Source organism: Macaca thibetana, chromosome 4 (genome assembly GCF_024542745.1).
Source record: "Macaca thibetana thibetana isolate TM-01 chromosome 4, ASM2454274v1, whole genome shotgun sequence".
In the NCBI taxonomy this organism is placed as follows: Eukaryota; Metazoa; Chordata; class Mammalia; order Primates; family Cercopithecidae; genus Macaca; species Macaca thibetana.
In genome coordinates this window covers 17304706-17322994 of record NC_065581.1, presented here as the reverse complement: position 1 = coordinate 17322994, position 18289 = coordinate 17304706, and the positions used below count along the sequence as shown (strand labels likewise).

The window sequence follows — 18289 nt, the reverse complement described above, 5'->3', positions numbered from 1 at the left end:
CACTGCACTCCAGCTGGGGTGACACAGCAAGACTCCGTCTTAAGACAAACGAAACAAAACAAAACCCCCCGAAAACCCAACCCCAATCCACTCCATAATTAGTGTAACATACACCTCCAGACAGTCAATATGACACTCATTTGATGTTCTAACACATACCTCATCAGATATTACCACATCATTGTGGATATAAATTAAAACATCCCAATAGGTGACTTCCTCTGGTTAGCTACTACTCCTGGGCCTCACAACAATTGCTACTACATATACATATATATACATATATATATATATATTTTTTTTTTTTTTTTTTGAGACAGAGTCTTGCTCTGTCGCCCAGGCTGGAGTGCAGTGTGGCACGATCTCTACTCACTACAACCTCTGCCTCCTGAGTTCAAGCGATTCTCCTGCCCCAGCCTCCCGAGTAGCTGGGACTACAGGCGCGTGCCACCACGCCCAGCTAATTTTTTGTATTTTTAGTAGAGATGGGGTTTCACCGTGTTAGCGAGGATGGTCTCAATCTCCTGATCTCATGATCCGCCCATCTTGGTCTCCCAAAGTGCTGGTATTACAGGCGTGAGCCACCACGCCCAGCCACTATTACGTATTTACTTACTATATATATCTGGCGCTGTGGCAAGCAGTTGGTATGCTTTTTAAATTTAATATTTAAATAACCATGCAAGACAAGTATTATTGTCACATTATTATAGATGAGGAATGCATTTAAAAAGTGAATTACAGACCGGGTGCAGTGGCTCACGCCTATAATTCCAGCACTTTGGGAGGCTGAGGCAGGCAGATCACGAGGTCAGGAGATCGAGACCATCCTGGCTAACACGGTGAAACCCGGCCTCTACTAAAAATACAAAAAATTAGCCGGGCGTGGTGGCGGGTGCCTGTAGTCCCAGCTACTCGGGAGGCTGAGGCAGGGGAATGGCGTAAATCCAGGAGGTGAAGGTTGCAGTGAGCCGAGATTGCACCAACTGCACTCCAGCCTGGGCAACAGAGGGTGACTCTGTCTCAAAAAAAGTGAATTTCAAAGAGCAATTGGCTTCACTCGCACTGCTGAAAAGTGGGAGTCCAGCTCAAATCTCAGTTTACCTGACCCCAGCAGCACTGGGCTGGTCCCGCTTCTGACTAGTCTTCTCTACTACTGGCCCACGCCTTCCAAGGCATCTTTCAGCTAACCAGTTTTCAGTGACATGAAGTCCTTTAGGTCTCCCCTGGTGGGATAGGGGATGACCTATATCATTTGCTAAGTATAAGGTAGATAATTGAGTTAGTGAAACTTACTTTAAAGGCACAAAACCAGGACATTGAGGAGAGGATTATGCTCACTGAAAATGTTACATATCAATCATGGCTATTAATTCAAGTTCAAAAGAGAAATCATTCACCTTTACTACAGAATTAGAAACAGCCAATGCAACAGAAGTTTTTAAAAATTATATTTAATACAAGTGAATAGATTAGAAGATCTGAAATGTTATAAAGCAATATACACAACGAATAAATAATTTGCACAGGAGAGTCATGTCTACATAACACTGTCTAGTATGGGAATACTTAAAGTAAATCCAGTGATAATGGAGAAAGTCCATAAAAATGCTAACCTGTCTTCCCTTGTATGAAATTGTTCAAGTATAAAAATCCAATACAGTGTAAAATAGTATTCAATTTAGTTTAAGAATAAAAATTGCAAGTATTGCAGTTTCAGAAGAAAAATGTAAAGCAGCATTTAAAGACTACGTAAGAATAGTGTTAAACTAATGAATTACCGATAAATGAGATCTACACAGGCAAAATCAGAGGAGGAAGCATGAAACTAGCAATATATACTGTTCGAAAAAAAATCTAAAAACTAAACTAAAATGTGTTAATGTAAGAGTACTCTCTTATACAGTGCACATATGAATTTAAATAAATCCAAGTCAACATCTTTAGTTGAATAGGTTAATATTTAATACGCTACATCTAGACCTACTAAATAATTTATGCCATGAGATGAATACATAATTTTACAGTGTCACATCTAAAGTTCCTTTCTTTAGAGTGCAGCATAGTAAAACTTAAAAATAAATATCTTAAATAGCATTACTATTAAGGCACAGTATAAACCACATTATCATTAACCTTTGAAGAATTGTAATCTCAGTAACCTTGTTGTCTCATGTACTGTAGTCACTAATAAATAGTTTTAAATATGACTCTGAAATAGATACTAAAAAGTGTAAAATTACTTAAAAAGGGAAAAAAAATAAATGTCCTTAAGACAGTTCTGCAAACTTTGCCTGCCTTTATTCATAAGCCACGAGTCGACACAATAAATAGAAAGAGAAGGCTGTTGTAGTAAAAGCCGGATCCTATTTCAGAATCAGAGTTGCTGACACCAGCAGATACAAGTTTCCCAAAATTGAAACAGGATGGGGAGAGGGATTAGAATGTGACAAGCTCATCAAACAAGCACAAGTGATGTGTTCTTTCCAGAACTGTGTGTTATTGATTGTCTGTACAGCTGTTGCACCCATTAATTCCACATCACTTGTTCCACAGTTCCACTCATCCACAGGACAGATGAGAAAATAGCTTTGGTGCCTGTCCACCATTTTACCCACTGCCACGCTCCTAGATTGATTGTTCGATGCCCATTTTTGAGATAGTAAGAACAGGACCTTCCGACTTGAAAAAAGTTCTATAGGCCTTAAGTGACTGCTAAAAACGACAATCAGTGCTTTCGCCATTTTGTTTGTAAAAAATCTGCTTTTAAATGTAATTCAAGCTACATATTGCTCGCTCTGTATTCCCTGGTTCAACTAGATTCAAACAGCATTTTTCTAACTTGTAAAAGGCAGTTTGCTTCCCTGATACTATAAAAAGAGCAAAAATAAAAATCCCGTTACAAAAGTGAAGTTCCGTTGTTACTCCTGGCGTCATTTCATAGTGGCCTTTCATTTACTCAGGCTCTTTGGGATTGATTTCCAAAATTGTGCCCATTCCTCTCATTCTTACCTCTTTCTCATCTAGAACACTACCTGGAGTATAAAAAAAATAATAACTCTGCTTCACAATAGCATGGCTGTTTTTTTTTTAAAGCTGTTAAGTCAATGTTAACTCTCTTATTAGCTACTAAAAATTGGAAAATTGGGAGGGAAAGAGAAAACAATTCAACTTTGATCAGATGGCTGGTCTATTGCATTCGGTCTGTCTGCAGCTGCTGAGGCTGGTACTGGCCAAATGCTGCAGCGGCGGCAGCTGCTGCAGCAGCGGCGGCAGCTGTCCCAGGTGCCGCTGCGGTGATTGGCTGCTGGACTGCGTAGCCATAGCCCCCAGCGGTAACATATCCTGCAGCAGCTGGAGAGGCTGCATAGGGGTACTGGTCATAGGCAGCAGCGGCGGCGGCAGCAGCAGCGGCTGCTGAGTATTGTGCGTATGCAGCTCCAGTGTAATCAATGTAAGGGGTGGTGGAGGCGGCAGCTGCTGTCGGCTGGACATGTGGAATGACCACTCCTGGCTGCACAAAAGCCTGCGGATAGACATAGTGGGCAGGTATCCTGTTGAGAAATGGAAAACAAAGTCAGGCGGTAGTCACCTCCTATCTGTAGCATGTTTTTCAAAGATAAGACAAACTCAAATTTAGTGGTTATTATGAGCATAGGGTTGCCACAATATCTACTTTCTGGTGGTCCACTGAGAGTACTCGGGCAGTAGCCAAAGTCATAGAGTGCCCCCACAAGAACTGGACCCCAAAAATATGGTGACACCCTCCCTGCTAGAATTGTCATGTATGATTATTTGGAGCTGTTAAATACAGTTTATCAAGAGTTTGGAAAATAAATCAAGATTCATGAGGGCTACACACATGAGATACTTAACAAGTGCTCGATTGATAAAGCTTTGGAAAATTTTGTAATGAGTTCACAAAATAAAAATGTTTAATTAAGTAAACAGAAAAATTCTTAGCCAAGAATATAGGACTCAACAGGTAGTCCATAATTATTCACTTCTGTGGGGTGATCACCAGTTCGTCGAAATTAACATAAACGTTAACAAAATCCGTATGTTTATCATCATGGCAACCCTACTTGAAATTGCTATGCAGACTCAGCACACATTAATCTCTCTGCAACCTCAGTCACCCTTATTAAAAATAATAATTAAAAAAGGAAGCAGGCGACAAAATAAAAAAAAAAGGAGTTTAAAAGTTCACAAGTGTGGTAAACACAGCAGAATCACACTTCTCAAACGAACTGTAGTGCAGCTCACTCTGTCACAAGAGGCTGTCGTGGGAAGCTACAAAAATGCTATTAACATTCATGGCAGTGATTCCCAAAGAGATGTGCAGCACACTTATTTTCTTTCTTTCTCTTTTTTTTTCCCCCATAAAATTCATAAGGACACAACGGTCAACCAAACCTGTTTGACTATCAGGCACCTGAGGGTCAGCCAGCTTGTTTATCTCTATGCAAGACAGACAGAAGGGGTTTTGGGGAAATGATGAGGCTGAGGGAAAAGGCAGGACAGGGAAGTACAACTAAATATTTCTAAAATTAATAGAAATTTAAAAGGTTTACATAACAAGAAAACTTTTTTTTTCACATCTACTAACTCATTTCATCCTCCAAATCAGCAGAAATACGTTAGTGTTATGTTTGAAATCTGCCCTATTCGTTGATATTTTGTACAAATCATATCAATTGTATAATCATGTGTTATCCTGCAAAAGTTCAAGAAAGTCAAACAAAACCAGTACCTTTTAAAATTATACATTCATAGATAATACAAGACAGACTCCAATGACCTTACTTAAAAGTTAATGTGGTTAAGAAAATAAATCACAAGAGGTATTTAAAAAAAACTTCATGCATCTCCATTCTCACTCTTGCAATTTATTACTGCCCATCTGAAACACTACCATGAATATCTGATTTATCTTCTTCTTTAAAATAATCTCCATTAAAGCCCCCTATATTTGTATCTAAAATTATGACACTAGAATGCTATGTGGTTGTTGGCAAAGCCAACTTATAAGAAGTACAAGGACAAGTTAACAATCTTCCAATTTCAAAGAACTCAAAACAGAGAAGAGCACATGTAGATTGTTCAGAAACATAGATTTTGCTTTGCCTTTTCAGAGTTTTACTGAAAGCACTCATTAGCGAACATCCATGGAAAAGATGAATTTATCTCAGAGGGTAGTGGACTTTGGCCCCAATGATAAAAATACACTCGATTTTACCAGACTTGTAGATCTTTCCCAGTGCCAGGAGAAACGACGTCATCAAGTGTTCATGAGGACACTCAGAGATGTTCTTAACTGCTTGTCAGAAACCAGGCCGCGTGGTCGTGCACACACTCAGAACGCTGCTGCAGGTCAGGTGACTGGCTCGCTCGCAGCAACAGGTGTGGCTTTATGAAACACTGTCCCTGGAGGCTGCCACCTCCACAACGTGTAGACACGGCTAAGAGAGCCTACTCTCATGCCAGTTTACATGTGGTGATGGACAGCAGGGGCTGCAGCCGGGCTATTTTTGATCCTGTCATGCGACAAGGGTTTCCAGCGGGTAAAATGTCTTTATAAGGCCAAAGTAAAACATGTATCAGCTGCAAACGCCAGCCAGTGCGGATCTCACTGACACTGAAACCTTAACCCCTTGTACTCACTCTCAAAGTTCCAAGAACAACACTGTGGGTGCTAGGTTGGTATCTCTGAACAAAGGTGTTAACTGAAAATGTTTCTCCTACAAAAAGGCATGAGAAAGTGTTGTGAAGAACGCATTAGAAGACAGGCAAGGTTGCTTACGGGGCTTTAGCCCTGCGTTTACTTCGCATTAGGAAATAGTTTTGATTTCACAATGTCAAACAATGAGAATATAAAGAAAGTTCAGTGGATTATCAGACTCCTACATGAAGTTTGGCAAAGGTTAAAGAGACGTCTGGAAGGCAAATGAAAACCTAGAACATTTTAAGGCTTAGGGAAAAGGAGAACCCAAAAGACCTCAGAGAGCCTAAAATATCCTGGGTCAGGAAGGAAGGCAGAATTGGACTAAAGGTTCAAGTGGCACTTCGGAATGAAATCCTGAATTAGGAGTTTTTTTAATAGTCTGAGAAACCCGTTAAGGTGATCTGGGAATCTCCCTCCTATTAGACATTTACCAATGTCTTTTCCTTAACTATGAAATGTGCATGCCTAGTAGTTACAAAAAGCACAAGTGCAAAGAAGATACTTTTGGTAATTTTCAAAGAAAATTTACTACATTTTCCTTTTCTTCCCATCTCTTCAGGTTCCACTGACATCTCTATGTGACTTCTGAAGCAACATCGTAACTGGTTTTGAAGAAATATCCTAACTGGTTTCCTCTTCCAATCTATCTCACAGCAACTGATGACAAAGTCTCCACCTCATTTGATGACAAAGTCTCCATCTCATTCATTTGCTCAAAGTAATCTTGGCTCCTAACAAACCAAACTCAGTGCAAATTTCTCAAGCCTTGGCATTCTAGGCTAAAATACCCAGACTGCCTCTGGCTCCAAAACACCTTTCTAGTGTTTCCTTCCACCTTTCCTCGAACCCAGGTCAACTGGGCTCCTTTATGTTTCCTGGACAAGCTTCACATTCCCAGATCCTTGCCCTTTATTCATGTCATTCATCCCTCACCGCGATGCTGTCTCTACCTGCTGAAATCCAAATCCCACTCACCTAGCTCTAGCACTCACTCGGTGTAGAGCTTTCAGAAATTTGCTTTATTTTTTAGCCTCATATTTTTCTTTTTTTCATGCTATCGTGTCTTAACACAGCCTCATATTTTGCATATGTGAAATGGACTAATAATCTCACAACCCTGGATTGCTGTGCATTAAATAAAATTATCTGTGGAGAGAGTCTACAATGACAAATATAGTAGGCACTCAATACAAGAGTTCCCTACCCTCCACCATTCTTTAAAACCTAGGTCGACTTCTACTTCCTTCATGAAGACTTCTGAATCCCATTCACTGCCCTGATGTCCATCTCTCTTATCTGAAGCCACATGGACAGCCCTTCTTGGTGCTTATTGGCTTTCTTATTGGATTATGAGAGAATAAGAGTTTTGTCTTTTGGGGCTACAACTTGACAAAGAGGAAAGAACGCAGCTTCTGAGGTCAGGCAGGCCGTGATTCTGAACCTAGAATCAGACTCTAACACTTAGTAGTTCTGTGATCGGGGGATGTTAATTAACCTCTCTGTGTCTTAGTTTTGGAAAAGATATTAACAATGCCTTCAACAAATACTGTGAGAATTAAATTATGTAATTTATGTAAATCCCTTATCATTACAATCCATATGGCAGATGTTTGGTTAGTGTCAGTTACAGTCCGTCCTGCCCTCCTTAGTGGACACTATAAATACTAAGCACAGTGTTACCACACCCAGCATAAAACTGAGCACTTAAAGGCATACTGAGTCAATGTTTAAGTTATGTTCAACCTGATCTAAACTAGCCCAGAAATTTCTACTCACAGGTCTGTAGCCTCCCCTCTCCAAGGTTTCAATAAGGAAATGCTTCTTTCAAACATAAACTATAAAATATTGTTCAGCAAGTTTACAAGTTTTTCTACATCTGCCCACTGTGCTACATTGGAAATTCCTTTTAGGCCAAGGTGTTTTTGTTTTTTTTTTGTTTTTTTTTTTTTGAGACAGAGTCTCACTCTGTCGCCCAAGCTGGAGTGCGTGGCGCGACCTTGGCTCACTGCAAGCTCCGCCTCCCGGGTTCACGCCATTCTCCTGCCTCAGCCTCCTGAGCAGCTGGGACTACAGGTGCCCGCCACCACGCCTGGCTAACTTTTTTTTTTTTTGTATTTTTAGTAGAGACGAGGTTTCACCATGTTAGCCAGGATGGTCTCGATATCCTGACCTCGTGATCCGCCCGCCTCGGCCTCCCAAAGTGCTGGGATTACGGGTGTGAGCCACCGCACCTGGCCTTTTTTTTTTTTTTTTTTTTTGAGACGGAGTCTCACTCTGTCGCCCAGGCTGGAGTGCAGTGGGGCCATCTTGGCTCACTACAAGCTCCGCCTCAAGGGTTCAAGCCATTCTCCTGCCTCAGCCTGGGATTACAGGCGCCTGCCACCACGCCCGGCTAATGTTTTGTATTTTTTAGTAGAAAACGGGGTTTCACTATGTTAGCCAGGATGGTCTCGATTTCCTGATCTCGTGATCCGCCCACCTTGCCTCCCAAAGTGCTGGGATTACAGACGTGAGCCACTGAGCCTGGCCCCTAGGCCAAGGTTTTGTCTTCAAAGGCCCAAAGCAACCTGGGGGCCATTTAAGGACCCCATTCAAAAGAACAGTTCAGTTGCTAGAATTTCAAATAAGTCAAGTCAAATCTGAAATTCTCAAGCTTCTTTCCAGGCCTAAAACAGGAACATGTAGCATTCAAACAGAATTTAGGATGACCAGGTGTGATTTGTTAGGTACAGACTCTGAAATTAGAGCAGTGTTGAGAACCTCTTAAAAAAGAAAAAGAAAGCTTGCTTGATCCACCTGGAATGCTATCTATTTCTAATAAGAATCTCAAGTTCAAACAATTCATGCACACAGTAATAATTACCATCCTTTATAAAGACAAGTTAACATTAGACGAAGTGGAAAACAAAAGGTTGCTATCAAAACACATTTGCTTTCAAATTTCCATATGACACATCTTACACTGGTGGTTCTAATTTTCCTTGTGTTACCTTCTTTCTTAAGGACTGATCTACAACGACTTCCAAAACCAGTCCAAATTCCTATGCCCAGCTCTCAAGATCCACCTTAGACAGTCTGGTTTCTCCACACACTGAGTCTTCTCCTCTATGCCTCTGCTTCGGCTCACTCCATCCTATACCCTCCAGACATACTCAGTCTTCCTTTTACCTATGACATACCCAGTGGTACAAGTCTAGTGCCAGTCTACTTGCCACGCATACCACAGCCTTATTCAACTCCTCCACCTCATCTATTTTCTTGCTACTCTGAATTCCTTTTGTGCTTGAAACAATACCAAGTCATTTAGCAATTAGTAATTCTTGACTGGTTTTTGCATGACTTTTGGTTCCCAAACTAATGTGCGATTCCCTCGTTTTGCATCACCCACTGGCACAGTGAAAAAATAAACACATGCAACTACCTGTTGATTGATTCCATTTTATAACTGTTTCAAGATTATTAGTGTGAACTCACCACTAAGCTCACATCACACCTTCAGATACAAGCTCTCCTCCCTAATCCCACTTTAAACAGATAGTCTAAATGAATTACCCACAGAAATAGCTGAACCCATCAACCCACCATTTGTTGTCAGTATCTGGGTTGGCTTGGATGGGGCTCTGATAAATAGCTATGGATATAGGAAGGCCCTTTCTGATCATATTGACAGAAGAGTCTTCCACAGCTAAAAAAAAAAAAAAAAAAAAAAAAAGTAGTTGACAATAACAGTAGTTACTGATATGTTAGAGCTATAAGGAGGTGGTCATGGGAAATATAACCTGACTCTTCCAAGTCAAGTTATTGTTACTTCCTTTTTAAAACCTATTCTTTGAGACACATATGGTAGACAACCATCTATGTAGACAGATTCCAGCCTTCCAGGTTACACAGGTGGATGTTTAGGTCCTAAGCTAGAGAAGAAATTATTATTGAGGGTAAAATACTCTTTCAACAACATGAACATTTGAAAAGAAAATTTAAGTATCCTGCGTTAAGAGTTACAGGAATGTTCATCAGGTAGAATACAGCCAAAACAGAATCTAGTGTCCAGGATAAATTGAGGCGGGGGGGAGTGATCTCCCACCCATATAACCTCTGAATGGAAGAGAACTGGGGACCTTGGAACAGGAAAAATGGTAATCACAAGACCCAAAGACAACACAAATATAAACACGTGTTCACCTGAGTTAGGTCCAAAAGGTGAAGGTTAGTGCTACACTACTCAAAAAAACTGGCTTATGTTAATAAAATCTGATGAGAGTTGCTGAACCTTTAAATTAGATGGTCTAAAAGTGGATACACATTGCAAAAGAAAGAACCCCATTCCCAGAAAATTTCCCATAAAACAGAAACTTAGGACATGCAAGCAATGAATCTGTATTCTGACAAAGAGAAATCACACGATTTAGCACTCACTACAAAAATATGGTTAAACACGAAGTCACAGGCTACAGCTTAAAAGCAAGGAAAAAAAAAAAAGGCCCTTTGCTTCCCATGGCAAAATCAAAAGTCAACACCCCTCAACACCACCACCAAAACCAAAACGCAAAGAGCCCCTTCCCCAAGGAAAAGAAAACACTTTCACTACAGCTCTTTTCAATTAAGTAAAAAGCACACAGTTTAGCTATCAACACCACTTCATTACTGTAATAAATAAAATAAAGCACACGAAGGGCTATTGACTATTGTGAAAAATAAAAACAACAACACCAACATCCATGCATCGTTAATCACCATCTGAGCTTGTGTGTCTGAGTCTACTGGTTACAGAGTTTAATTCCAAACAGAACTATTCCACCTCTTATCATGGTATCCTTCTGATCAGTTAGCTTAACTGTATACGAGCCCTGTCAGGTTAGAAAGAGATAAATAAAATTGAGTCAAGTTGAACAGTAGTAATAGTGATGGGACACAATCGTCTTGTACACAAGTCATACCTGGTATTTTTGTTTTGTTTTGTTTTGCTAATCATAAGCTCAAACTTTGTCTCGTTTGGAGGCTGCATACTTGGTCAGATAACTTGACTCATCTAAAAATATTTATAGTATCAGCATTAAAAATGCACAAATATATATATAAAATTATATAACCAGGAACATTCTGTGACATCATGATCTTATCTGTATATAACAAAGAGGCAGGTTAACAAATGATAGTCATACTGAAACTTCAGAAAGTCTGATAAATCAACTTACCCGAAAGGTCTCTGTATAAGGGCTGGATGAAGTTGTTGAACACCAAAGGCAAAACCTAACAACAAAACATACCACATTCTTTATTTGTGCATGGTTAGGCATTTATTACTCGTACAAGTAAAATGCAATCACAACTTCCACTTACAAAAGATAACCATTCTTTTGCCACTTTAAAGAAACTGTATGTATGTATATTTTTAAAAGTCAGTTTTATAAATGCTATCGTTGATTCAAAATAAAGGTTTTAATAGGGGAAAAGTGGAAACTTAAAAAAAAATCTGCAAAGTTTAGTTGGCAGACACAGAATCAGACCTTGGGAAAATGTTCATGAAATAACATTAAGTACAGCAGGATCTGACAATGAAGTTACATCTCAAATATTCTTACAGTTTTGAACCACAATCTATGAAAAGTCTTTGTAATCTGGAATGTTCTGAGATGCTTCAGACAATGCTTTGAAAGATTATGGGTTTTAGTTTTCAGTATTCAAAATTCTCACACACACACACACACACACACACACACACACACACTTTTTCTGGATACTACATACCCACAATGTATTTCTGGATACTACATACCCACAATGTATTAGACAAATTTTTTTAATGCCCATGAATATTTGCACAAGCACTCACTGTCTTGACAACCTAGTTTCCTTTTAAACCTGTTTGGATGGAAGTGTCAACCTCGTCCCAAAATTTCAGATGGAAAGGCTTAGAAGTGAAGAGTACATGATTTAATCAAACTTTACAAGTAAAGATGCCTGACCAAGGAAAAGATTATATTTGCTTAAAAATCAACTCTCAACTATTTGTGCTAATGCAAAGGGCAGTGTCGTCAATAATCCAAGAGATATTGTTTTCCCATAGACAAAAAGATGCTCCCTTTTGGCAACTAATAGCTACCTAACATAAGTAAAATATTTCTCATCTCTAAGCCTGTTTCTTTGTCTGTAGCAAGGGTTTTTGAGTAAGCGCAATTTCTGTTTTCTTTGATTGCCAATACTCTGTGATTTTATGTTAAAGTTTTACCATTTGGGGCCCGCGCGGTGGCTCGCACTTTGGGAGACCGAGGTGGGTGGATCACCTGAGATCAGGAGTTCGAGACCAGCCTGACCAACACAGTGAAACCCCATCTCTATTAAAAACACAAAATTAGCTGGGTGTGGTGGCGCATTCCTGTAATCCCAGCTACTTGGGAGGCTGAGGCAGAATTGCTTGAACCAGGAGGCAGAGGTTGCAGTGACCCTAGATCGCACCATTGCACTCCAGCCTGGGCAACAAGAGTGAAACTCCATCTCAAAAAACAAACACACAAAAAAACACCTTTACCATTTGGACATCACCCCTACCCCTTAATGCTTCCCTTGGGTCTGTGTTCAAGTCAGATTGCCTGCTCTGAGTACAGTGCAACTGGTGCTGGAAGGAGAGGCACCACGAAGTAGGGAAATACATTAGTTGAAGTCGACAAATTTGGCTAATATAATCCACCTGTGAATTATCTACAGGTGGCTAAAAATTGGAAAACTGAGAGCAGACTACAAATGTATGTCATATAGGAAACAGGTGAGTCATGACTAACTCTTCCTCCTGTACAAACTCTTCAGACCCCCAAGATCCATTTTTGCACACAGGTACATTTCAAGCCCTGAGAGGAGTATTTACAACTCTTTTATGTTTAATGCCTTGGTAGAATAACAAGCCATGTTCAAGTTTACTAAACACATCTACAGAGGGAGACAATGTCTTCTAAATTAGAGAATCAGCCCGCCCGTAAGTGGGGGGGCGGTTCTTGGAGAGGGGGGTAGGGGAGACAGACATTTCTCACCTGGTTGCATGATCCTTGGTTTTGCTCCTAAGTATGCCAGGTTCACGTTGGCCTTTCTGCCATCAATGATGGGATTGGGATCCTTGCAGGCCCTTTCGGCAGCAGCCCGGTCAGCCATGGTGACCTTAGCAACAGACACACACAGACATACATACATAACCTCTACATTAACCCCTGAAGGAAATCAAGAATCACAATGGAGAAGTCATTCATGATAAAACTGAGATCAAACTTTCTTTCTATTCTTTTCTTCTTTCGGCTGGACCCTCCTCTTTGATCTCCCATTTTTAAAAGGCGGGCGGGGTGGGGGGAGCGGGTAGACGAAGGAAAAAAAAAAAAAAGAAACCCTCTAACCCTGCCCCACCCCTGAAATCTTAAGGGTGCTACTAGGGCCTAGCTGAGATTTGGAAGCCTAAATTCTTGGAACTCTAGATCCTCCTTCCCCGACTCCCCCGCCCCCCAGGTCCCTACTCAGCCTCAGAGGCACCGTTTGCTTTAAAGAAAGTCCAGCCTCACATCCGCCCAACGCTCCCAACCTCCCGAAAACACTCCCCAACGACAATAGCTATTGTCCCACTCTGGGGCTCCCTGCTCTTCGGCAGCTGAATTTGCACGCTTAAATCTCTAGGAGGGAAGCTTAATATGCTCTGTTTCAGTTCGGCAAAGAGCCCTAGGATGATCCTTTAAAAGAACCTACCTTTGCAATTAAAAGGCGGGGGGATGACACAAGGGGAACAGCCCCATACCTCGTGGGGTGTCCCCTCCCTGCCCCAGCCACACCACCAGAACACACGCATTTTTACAAAGCAACAGCGCGCTTAACAACCGGCCTGCAGCCCAGGAATGCTGCAATTGTTTGGGGTTGCGGCCCCTCCCTCGCAACCCTCCGCACCCCAAATCCGATGGTCATTACAGTTGTCTCCTTCCACCCCTGCCCTGCCTTGCCCGGCCCCCGACCTCGCACAGCGCTGGGTCTTCTCCGAACCCTGCGAGGCTGGCGCCGGCCCTCTCCCCTAGCAAAGTTTCAGTTCACCCCGGTGCGAAGGGGCAGCGCCGCTCTCCCCGCGGCGCTCCTCACGGGTCACGCCGAGCCCTTCACTCCAAGCTCCCGATCCCCGGGGTCAGGCGCCACTCCGTCCCTCTCCTCAACCCCCCGTCCGTGCAACTTACAAATCCATAGCCCCGGGACTTGCCCGTCTGCCGGTCGGTGATGACCACCGCCTCCTCGATCTCGCCGAAGACCTCGAAGTACTTGCGCAGGCTGGCGTCGGTGGTGTGGTAGGGCAGCCCCCCGACGAAGATCTTGGTGTACGTCGTGTCCTTCTGGGTCGTGTGCATCTTCGCGCCCGCCCCGCGGCTCGGACTCCGGCTGCGGCTGCGGCTCGGGCAGCGGCTGCGCCTCCTCCTCCGGCTCCGCGTCTCCCGCACCCTTTCGCGGCCGCCTGGGGCCAAGGGCGAGCCAGGGGGCGAGGGCGGCGGCGCAGCGGGAGCGAGAGGCCGGGGGCGGCCGAGGGCGCGGGGCGCGCGGCTTCCGAAGTCGCCAGCGGCCCTGGAGACTTGACTTCGCTCTCTCCTCCCGCCCCCCCTGCCGGTCACCGTACAAATTCTCCGGATCGTCTGGATTAGAATCCGGTTCTATAGAATGTGCAAGCGGTTTCCACTCACCCGGCGGGGAGGCCAAAAATGAAAAGAGAGGGTAGTCCTCAAGCGAAGAAGGGGGTGCTTTAGAGGTAGATTTTTCTTCCTTAGGAATCAGGTGCCTTGGGTGGGGTGTGGGGAGGGTCCGCGGGGAGAGCGTCCGAGCGCCGAGGCGGGCGGGGGGCGCGGCGGCGGGGCTAGGGGCGAGGGACTCCGCGCGGCTTCGGCTCGGGTCTGTCCCTCCCGCCGCGGGAGCTGGAAGACGAGTGCAGAGGACGGCTCTCCACCTCTCTGCTCCCTTCCCCCGCGGGCCGGGGGTCGACGCCCGGCTGGGGAGGGGGGCGGGCCGGACGCCTGCGATTGGCCGCGGCAGCACCTGGGGCGCCGGGCGCCGCCGCCCCCCAGCTGTTGGGAACAGCTGCTTCTCTCCCGGCGCGGCGCTGCGCTGGGGCTCGGGGCTCCGGCTCTGTAGCCGGCGCTGGGGTAGGGCTGGAGACGCCTGTAGGCGGCCTGGCTCTCGGCGTCGCCTGCTCTAACCAGTCAAAGTCTTAGGGACCCGGCGCAGCACCAGCCGGGACCCAGGGTGCGGGGACTGTGCCCAAGGAGGAAGCTGCGTTGCTTTCCAAAGTGGACGACGCTAGCTTTTTGGGCTAGGCCTCGGTGACAGGGCCGGCGACCTGGACTGGCGAACTGGGGTCCCCAGAGGCCTGGGGCGATTCGCTGAGAGGAAGATCCCCTCCCGGGTGCGGGGGGTCAAGGAGCTCGGCCTAACGATACCCAAGCTGGACACCCTGGGGTCTGAAGAGTGAGAAGGAGGGCCCCAATTTTCCTTGGCCCCCAAAAACCGGTGCTGGGGAGAATCAGTGAGGTAGAGCCAGAAGGAAAAGAAAGATCTAGCGCTTGGGTGTAGTTGGGAAAACCATTAGCCTTAATTGCGCACCGCCCAGCCAAACCAAGTAACTGGAGATACCTATGTCCATCAGGCACCGCCTTCTATTTCAGAGGACCATAAATTAGTACTTTAGCCCCCACAGTCACCAAATTTGTCTTTCCTCCCTAACTTAGTTATTCAGGAAGATTGGTACAGATGTCTCAGCATAAGTCGTCCTTTTTTTTTTTTTCTAAACAATTAATCTATTTCCTTCTATTTGAATTACAAGAATGTTTAGTGGCTTGACCTCATCTGTTTTTATCTGGATGTAAATGTAAAAGGTATACTTTTTGAAATCAACTGATTGCATAACCAGTGGTTTCCACCTGCAGACCTGAAAGCATTTGTAGAACACAGAGCACCCCATATATATTATGACTTTACATCAGCTTTTTGCAACTACTTTTAATTGAGAGTTCATTCAATTAGGCCTTAAAATCATTCAGTCATACTTGAGGTTTGGATGAAAATATTTAATGTGAGCAGAAGGTTTCATCCACCATTGTTGGTGCACAATTTCCTTTTAAGTCCTTTCTACCAGGAATCCACCCTACAGTCCCTACATTAATCGCCCCTGAGCGGCACCATTTATTCCATTAAAACAATTCGGTATGTTAACCATTAGAGAGGTGCATACTGTGTTTCTCTCCAGGGCACCTTTGCCAGTCAACCCAAGAGGGTGAGAAATGTTGCATTTGCAAAGGCCAATGGGAATGCAAATATTCTTGTGCAAAACATTAAATATCGTTTTTCATCTTGCTGACTTCCTCATGAGGTTGACTTTTTGAGGTCATTGGTTTCTTTAAGTTTGAACCCTCAGTGGGAGATATAGAGAAATCAGAAATCTATTAAAGTTAAAAACATTTTTTTCACCCAATTAAAAAAAAATAAAGAATTTTACAAATAGATGAGAGCCAGAAAGTGAAATTGTAAAGAGCCAGCACACAGGTTCAAAAAGCACTCTGTGTGCTGGTATGATGAAGATAATTTTTAAAATTTATAAAAACAAAGCAGGCGGGGAAAGAGAGGAGGCGTGGTTTTTAATATTCAACATCCATCTTGTGGTGTCATTTAAGAATTACTGTACTTAGATGAGGCTCAGGCAAAACCCTTTTGTGAAGGGAAGCTGCTCAGAAGCCTTAGAAGGGTGCCTTTGGCTATCTCGCCTTTCTTCCTACCCGGATTGGGAGCCCACCCTGGAGGGGACTGTGATAATATCAGGGAAGGAGGGTGTCTGGGAGTGTAGCCAGCAGCTAGGATGTTCACTAGGTAAAGTGGTGAGATCTACGAGGAAATTCTGATCGCGGGTTGGAATACTTGTGTCCTAGAACTCAGCTTCTGGAAATAAGACACTCCCGCCCCGTGCAACCCCTGACTGCAGTGTTTTTATTCTTTCAAGGGAACAGTAAATACTTGATCACTTTGCCTGAAACTTTGCCTGGATGGTCCCTAATTTTGAATTCCAGGGATAATTAAAACATTACTAATACACTGGTATTACGTGAGTCACTGAGAACAAAGGTTAAGAGGGATGGAGATTCCTTATTTTCCAAACCTATTTAAACAGAAGCCAGAATTCATACCCACTTCATCTCAACAAACTTTCATCAAGACCCCGCTCCCCTTCGCCCAGGCAAGCACCGTGATAGGCACCATTGCTGCCCACTGTGGGTTTTGTTTTTACATCTACACAAAGGTGGACACAGTTAAAATGGCCAGATCCTCATTTTTGGTGGATTTACGAATCTGAGTCATCAAACCATGTAGCCTTGGGGCCATAAAGTTTTCCTGAATTCAGGGTTTCAAGGTTAAGTACCAAATATTTCTGTACAATTACCCATTACAAATTCAGGTTTGAAAAACAATGCTGGGATAATCCTTTTGCTTTCTCAGCTGCTTTTGGCAGAGAATACTTGTATATTCACAGGCCTTGTGCAATATAATGTGCGCTTCTTCGGAAAGAAAGAACCATAAAATACTGTGAAAGTTATAAATAGATTCCACAAGCTTGTCATCTCCAAATTAGTACATATGGATGGCCCTGAAGTTTTGGTTCCCACTCCATGGCAAGATCAATATTATTTTATTACTTACAGTAAATTATTGTCCACTTTGTTCAAAATCTTTATCTGACTGTAAAGGCCAGAACCAAACTCACAAGTTTCACATTCATGTATAACTATCTTCTCTTTTCCCCTTCCCTCTTAAATTAATCACGGAAATCAACTTCAGGCTCACAGCCTTTTAGAATAATTTTGAAAAAAAAGAGTCATATTTCATGAAGATTGAGAAGCACTTTTCTGGCTTATTGAGTCTCCTACCCCAGAGATAATATTGCTTTGGACAATAAGCCACCTGAGAGCAGGATGACACTCTTAGGTGTCACTGGATCTCCTGCTGTCATTAAAACCCTTCAGAGGGTTCTACATATAGTTGGCACTAAAGAAATATTTACTGAAAAAAAATGGATGTTTTAAAGATACTTACCTTCAAGGTTGATGGGAAGAAATATATTCTTTTTTTTTTTGGAGACGGAGCCTCCCTCTATCTCCCAGGCTGGAGTGCAGTGGTGCGATCTCGGCTCACTGCAAGCTCCGCCTCCCAGGTTCACGCCATTCTCCTGCCTCAGCCTCCCAAGTAGCTGGGACTACAGGCGCCGGCCACCACGCCCGGCTAATTTTTTGTATTTTTAGTAGAGATGGGGTTTCACTGTGTTAGCCAGGATGGTCTCGATCTCCTGACCTCGTGATCCGCCTGCGCCTGGCCCAGGAAGAAATACATTCTTGATTAGAACTGACGACCTATAAAGTGGGCACTTTTTTTTTTTTTCCCCCCCGTCTGGGCACTTTTTTTTTTTTAAACAAAAATATAGCTTCAGTGAACTCTTTTGTTTTGGTTGTTTGGAAATATTTTATCTTCTTTTGAGTATCTGTGTGCGCATTTTGATGTAAAACCAACAGGTTTTCTGGC

The 18289-nt window shown here is 43.2% G+C and overlaps 1 protein-coding gene across 1 annotated transcript; it reads right to left on the bottom strand.

The window, feature by feature from the left end:
- Positions 1-1438: 1438 nt before the first annotated feature.
- RBM24 (RNA binding motif protein 24) lies at positions 1439-14702 on the bottom strand. The gene is made up of 4 exons (XM_050788046.1): positions 13921-14702; positions 12751-12874; positions 10921-10975; positions 1439-3554 (listed from the first exon to the last, which is right to left on the bottom strand). Exons 1-4 carry the CDS (start codon positions 14086-14088, stop codon positions 3191-3193), a joined length of 711 nt encoding a protein of 236 aa, XP_050644003.1. The 5' UTR covers positions 14089-14702; the 3' UTR covers positions 1439-3190.
- Positions 14703-18289: the final 3587 nt, after the last annotated feature.

What these genes read in the sequence shown, in the direction of transcription:
- RBM24 (XM_050788046.1), bottom strand. Translation starts at nt 14,088, where the DNA reads ATGCACACGACCCAGAAGGACACGACGTACACCAAGATCTTCGTCGGG. An exon ending in AGTCCCGGGGCTATGGATTT is followed by an intron (nt 12,875 to 13,920) that starts GTAAGTTGCACG and finishes TCTGTTGCTAAG; the next exon opens with GTCACCATGGCTGACCGGGC. An exon ending in CTTATACAGAGACCTTTCGG is followed by an intron (nt 3,555 to 10,920) that starts GTAAGTTGATTT and finishes ATTTCTCAACAG; the next exon opens with GATACCTGCCCACTATGTCT.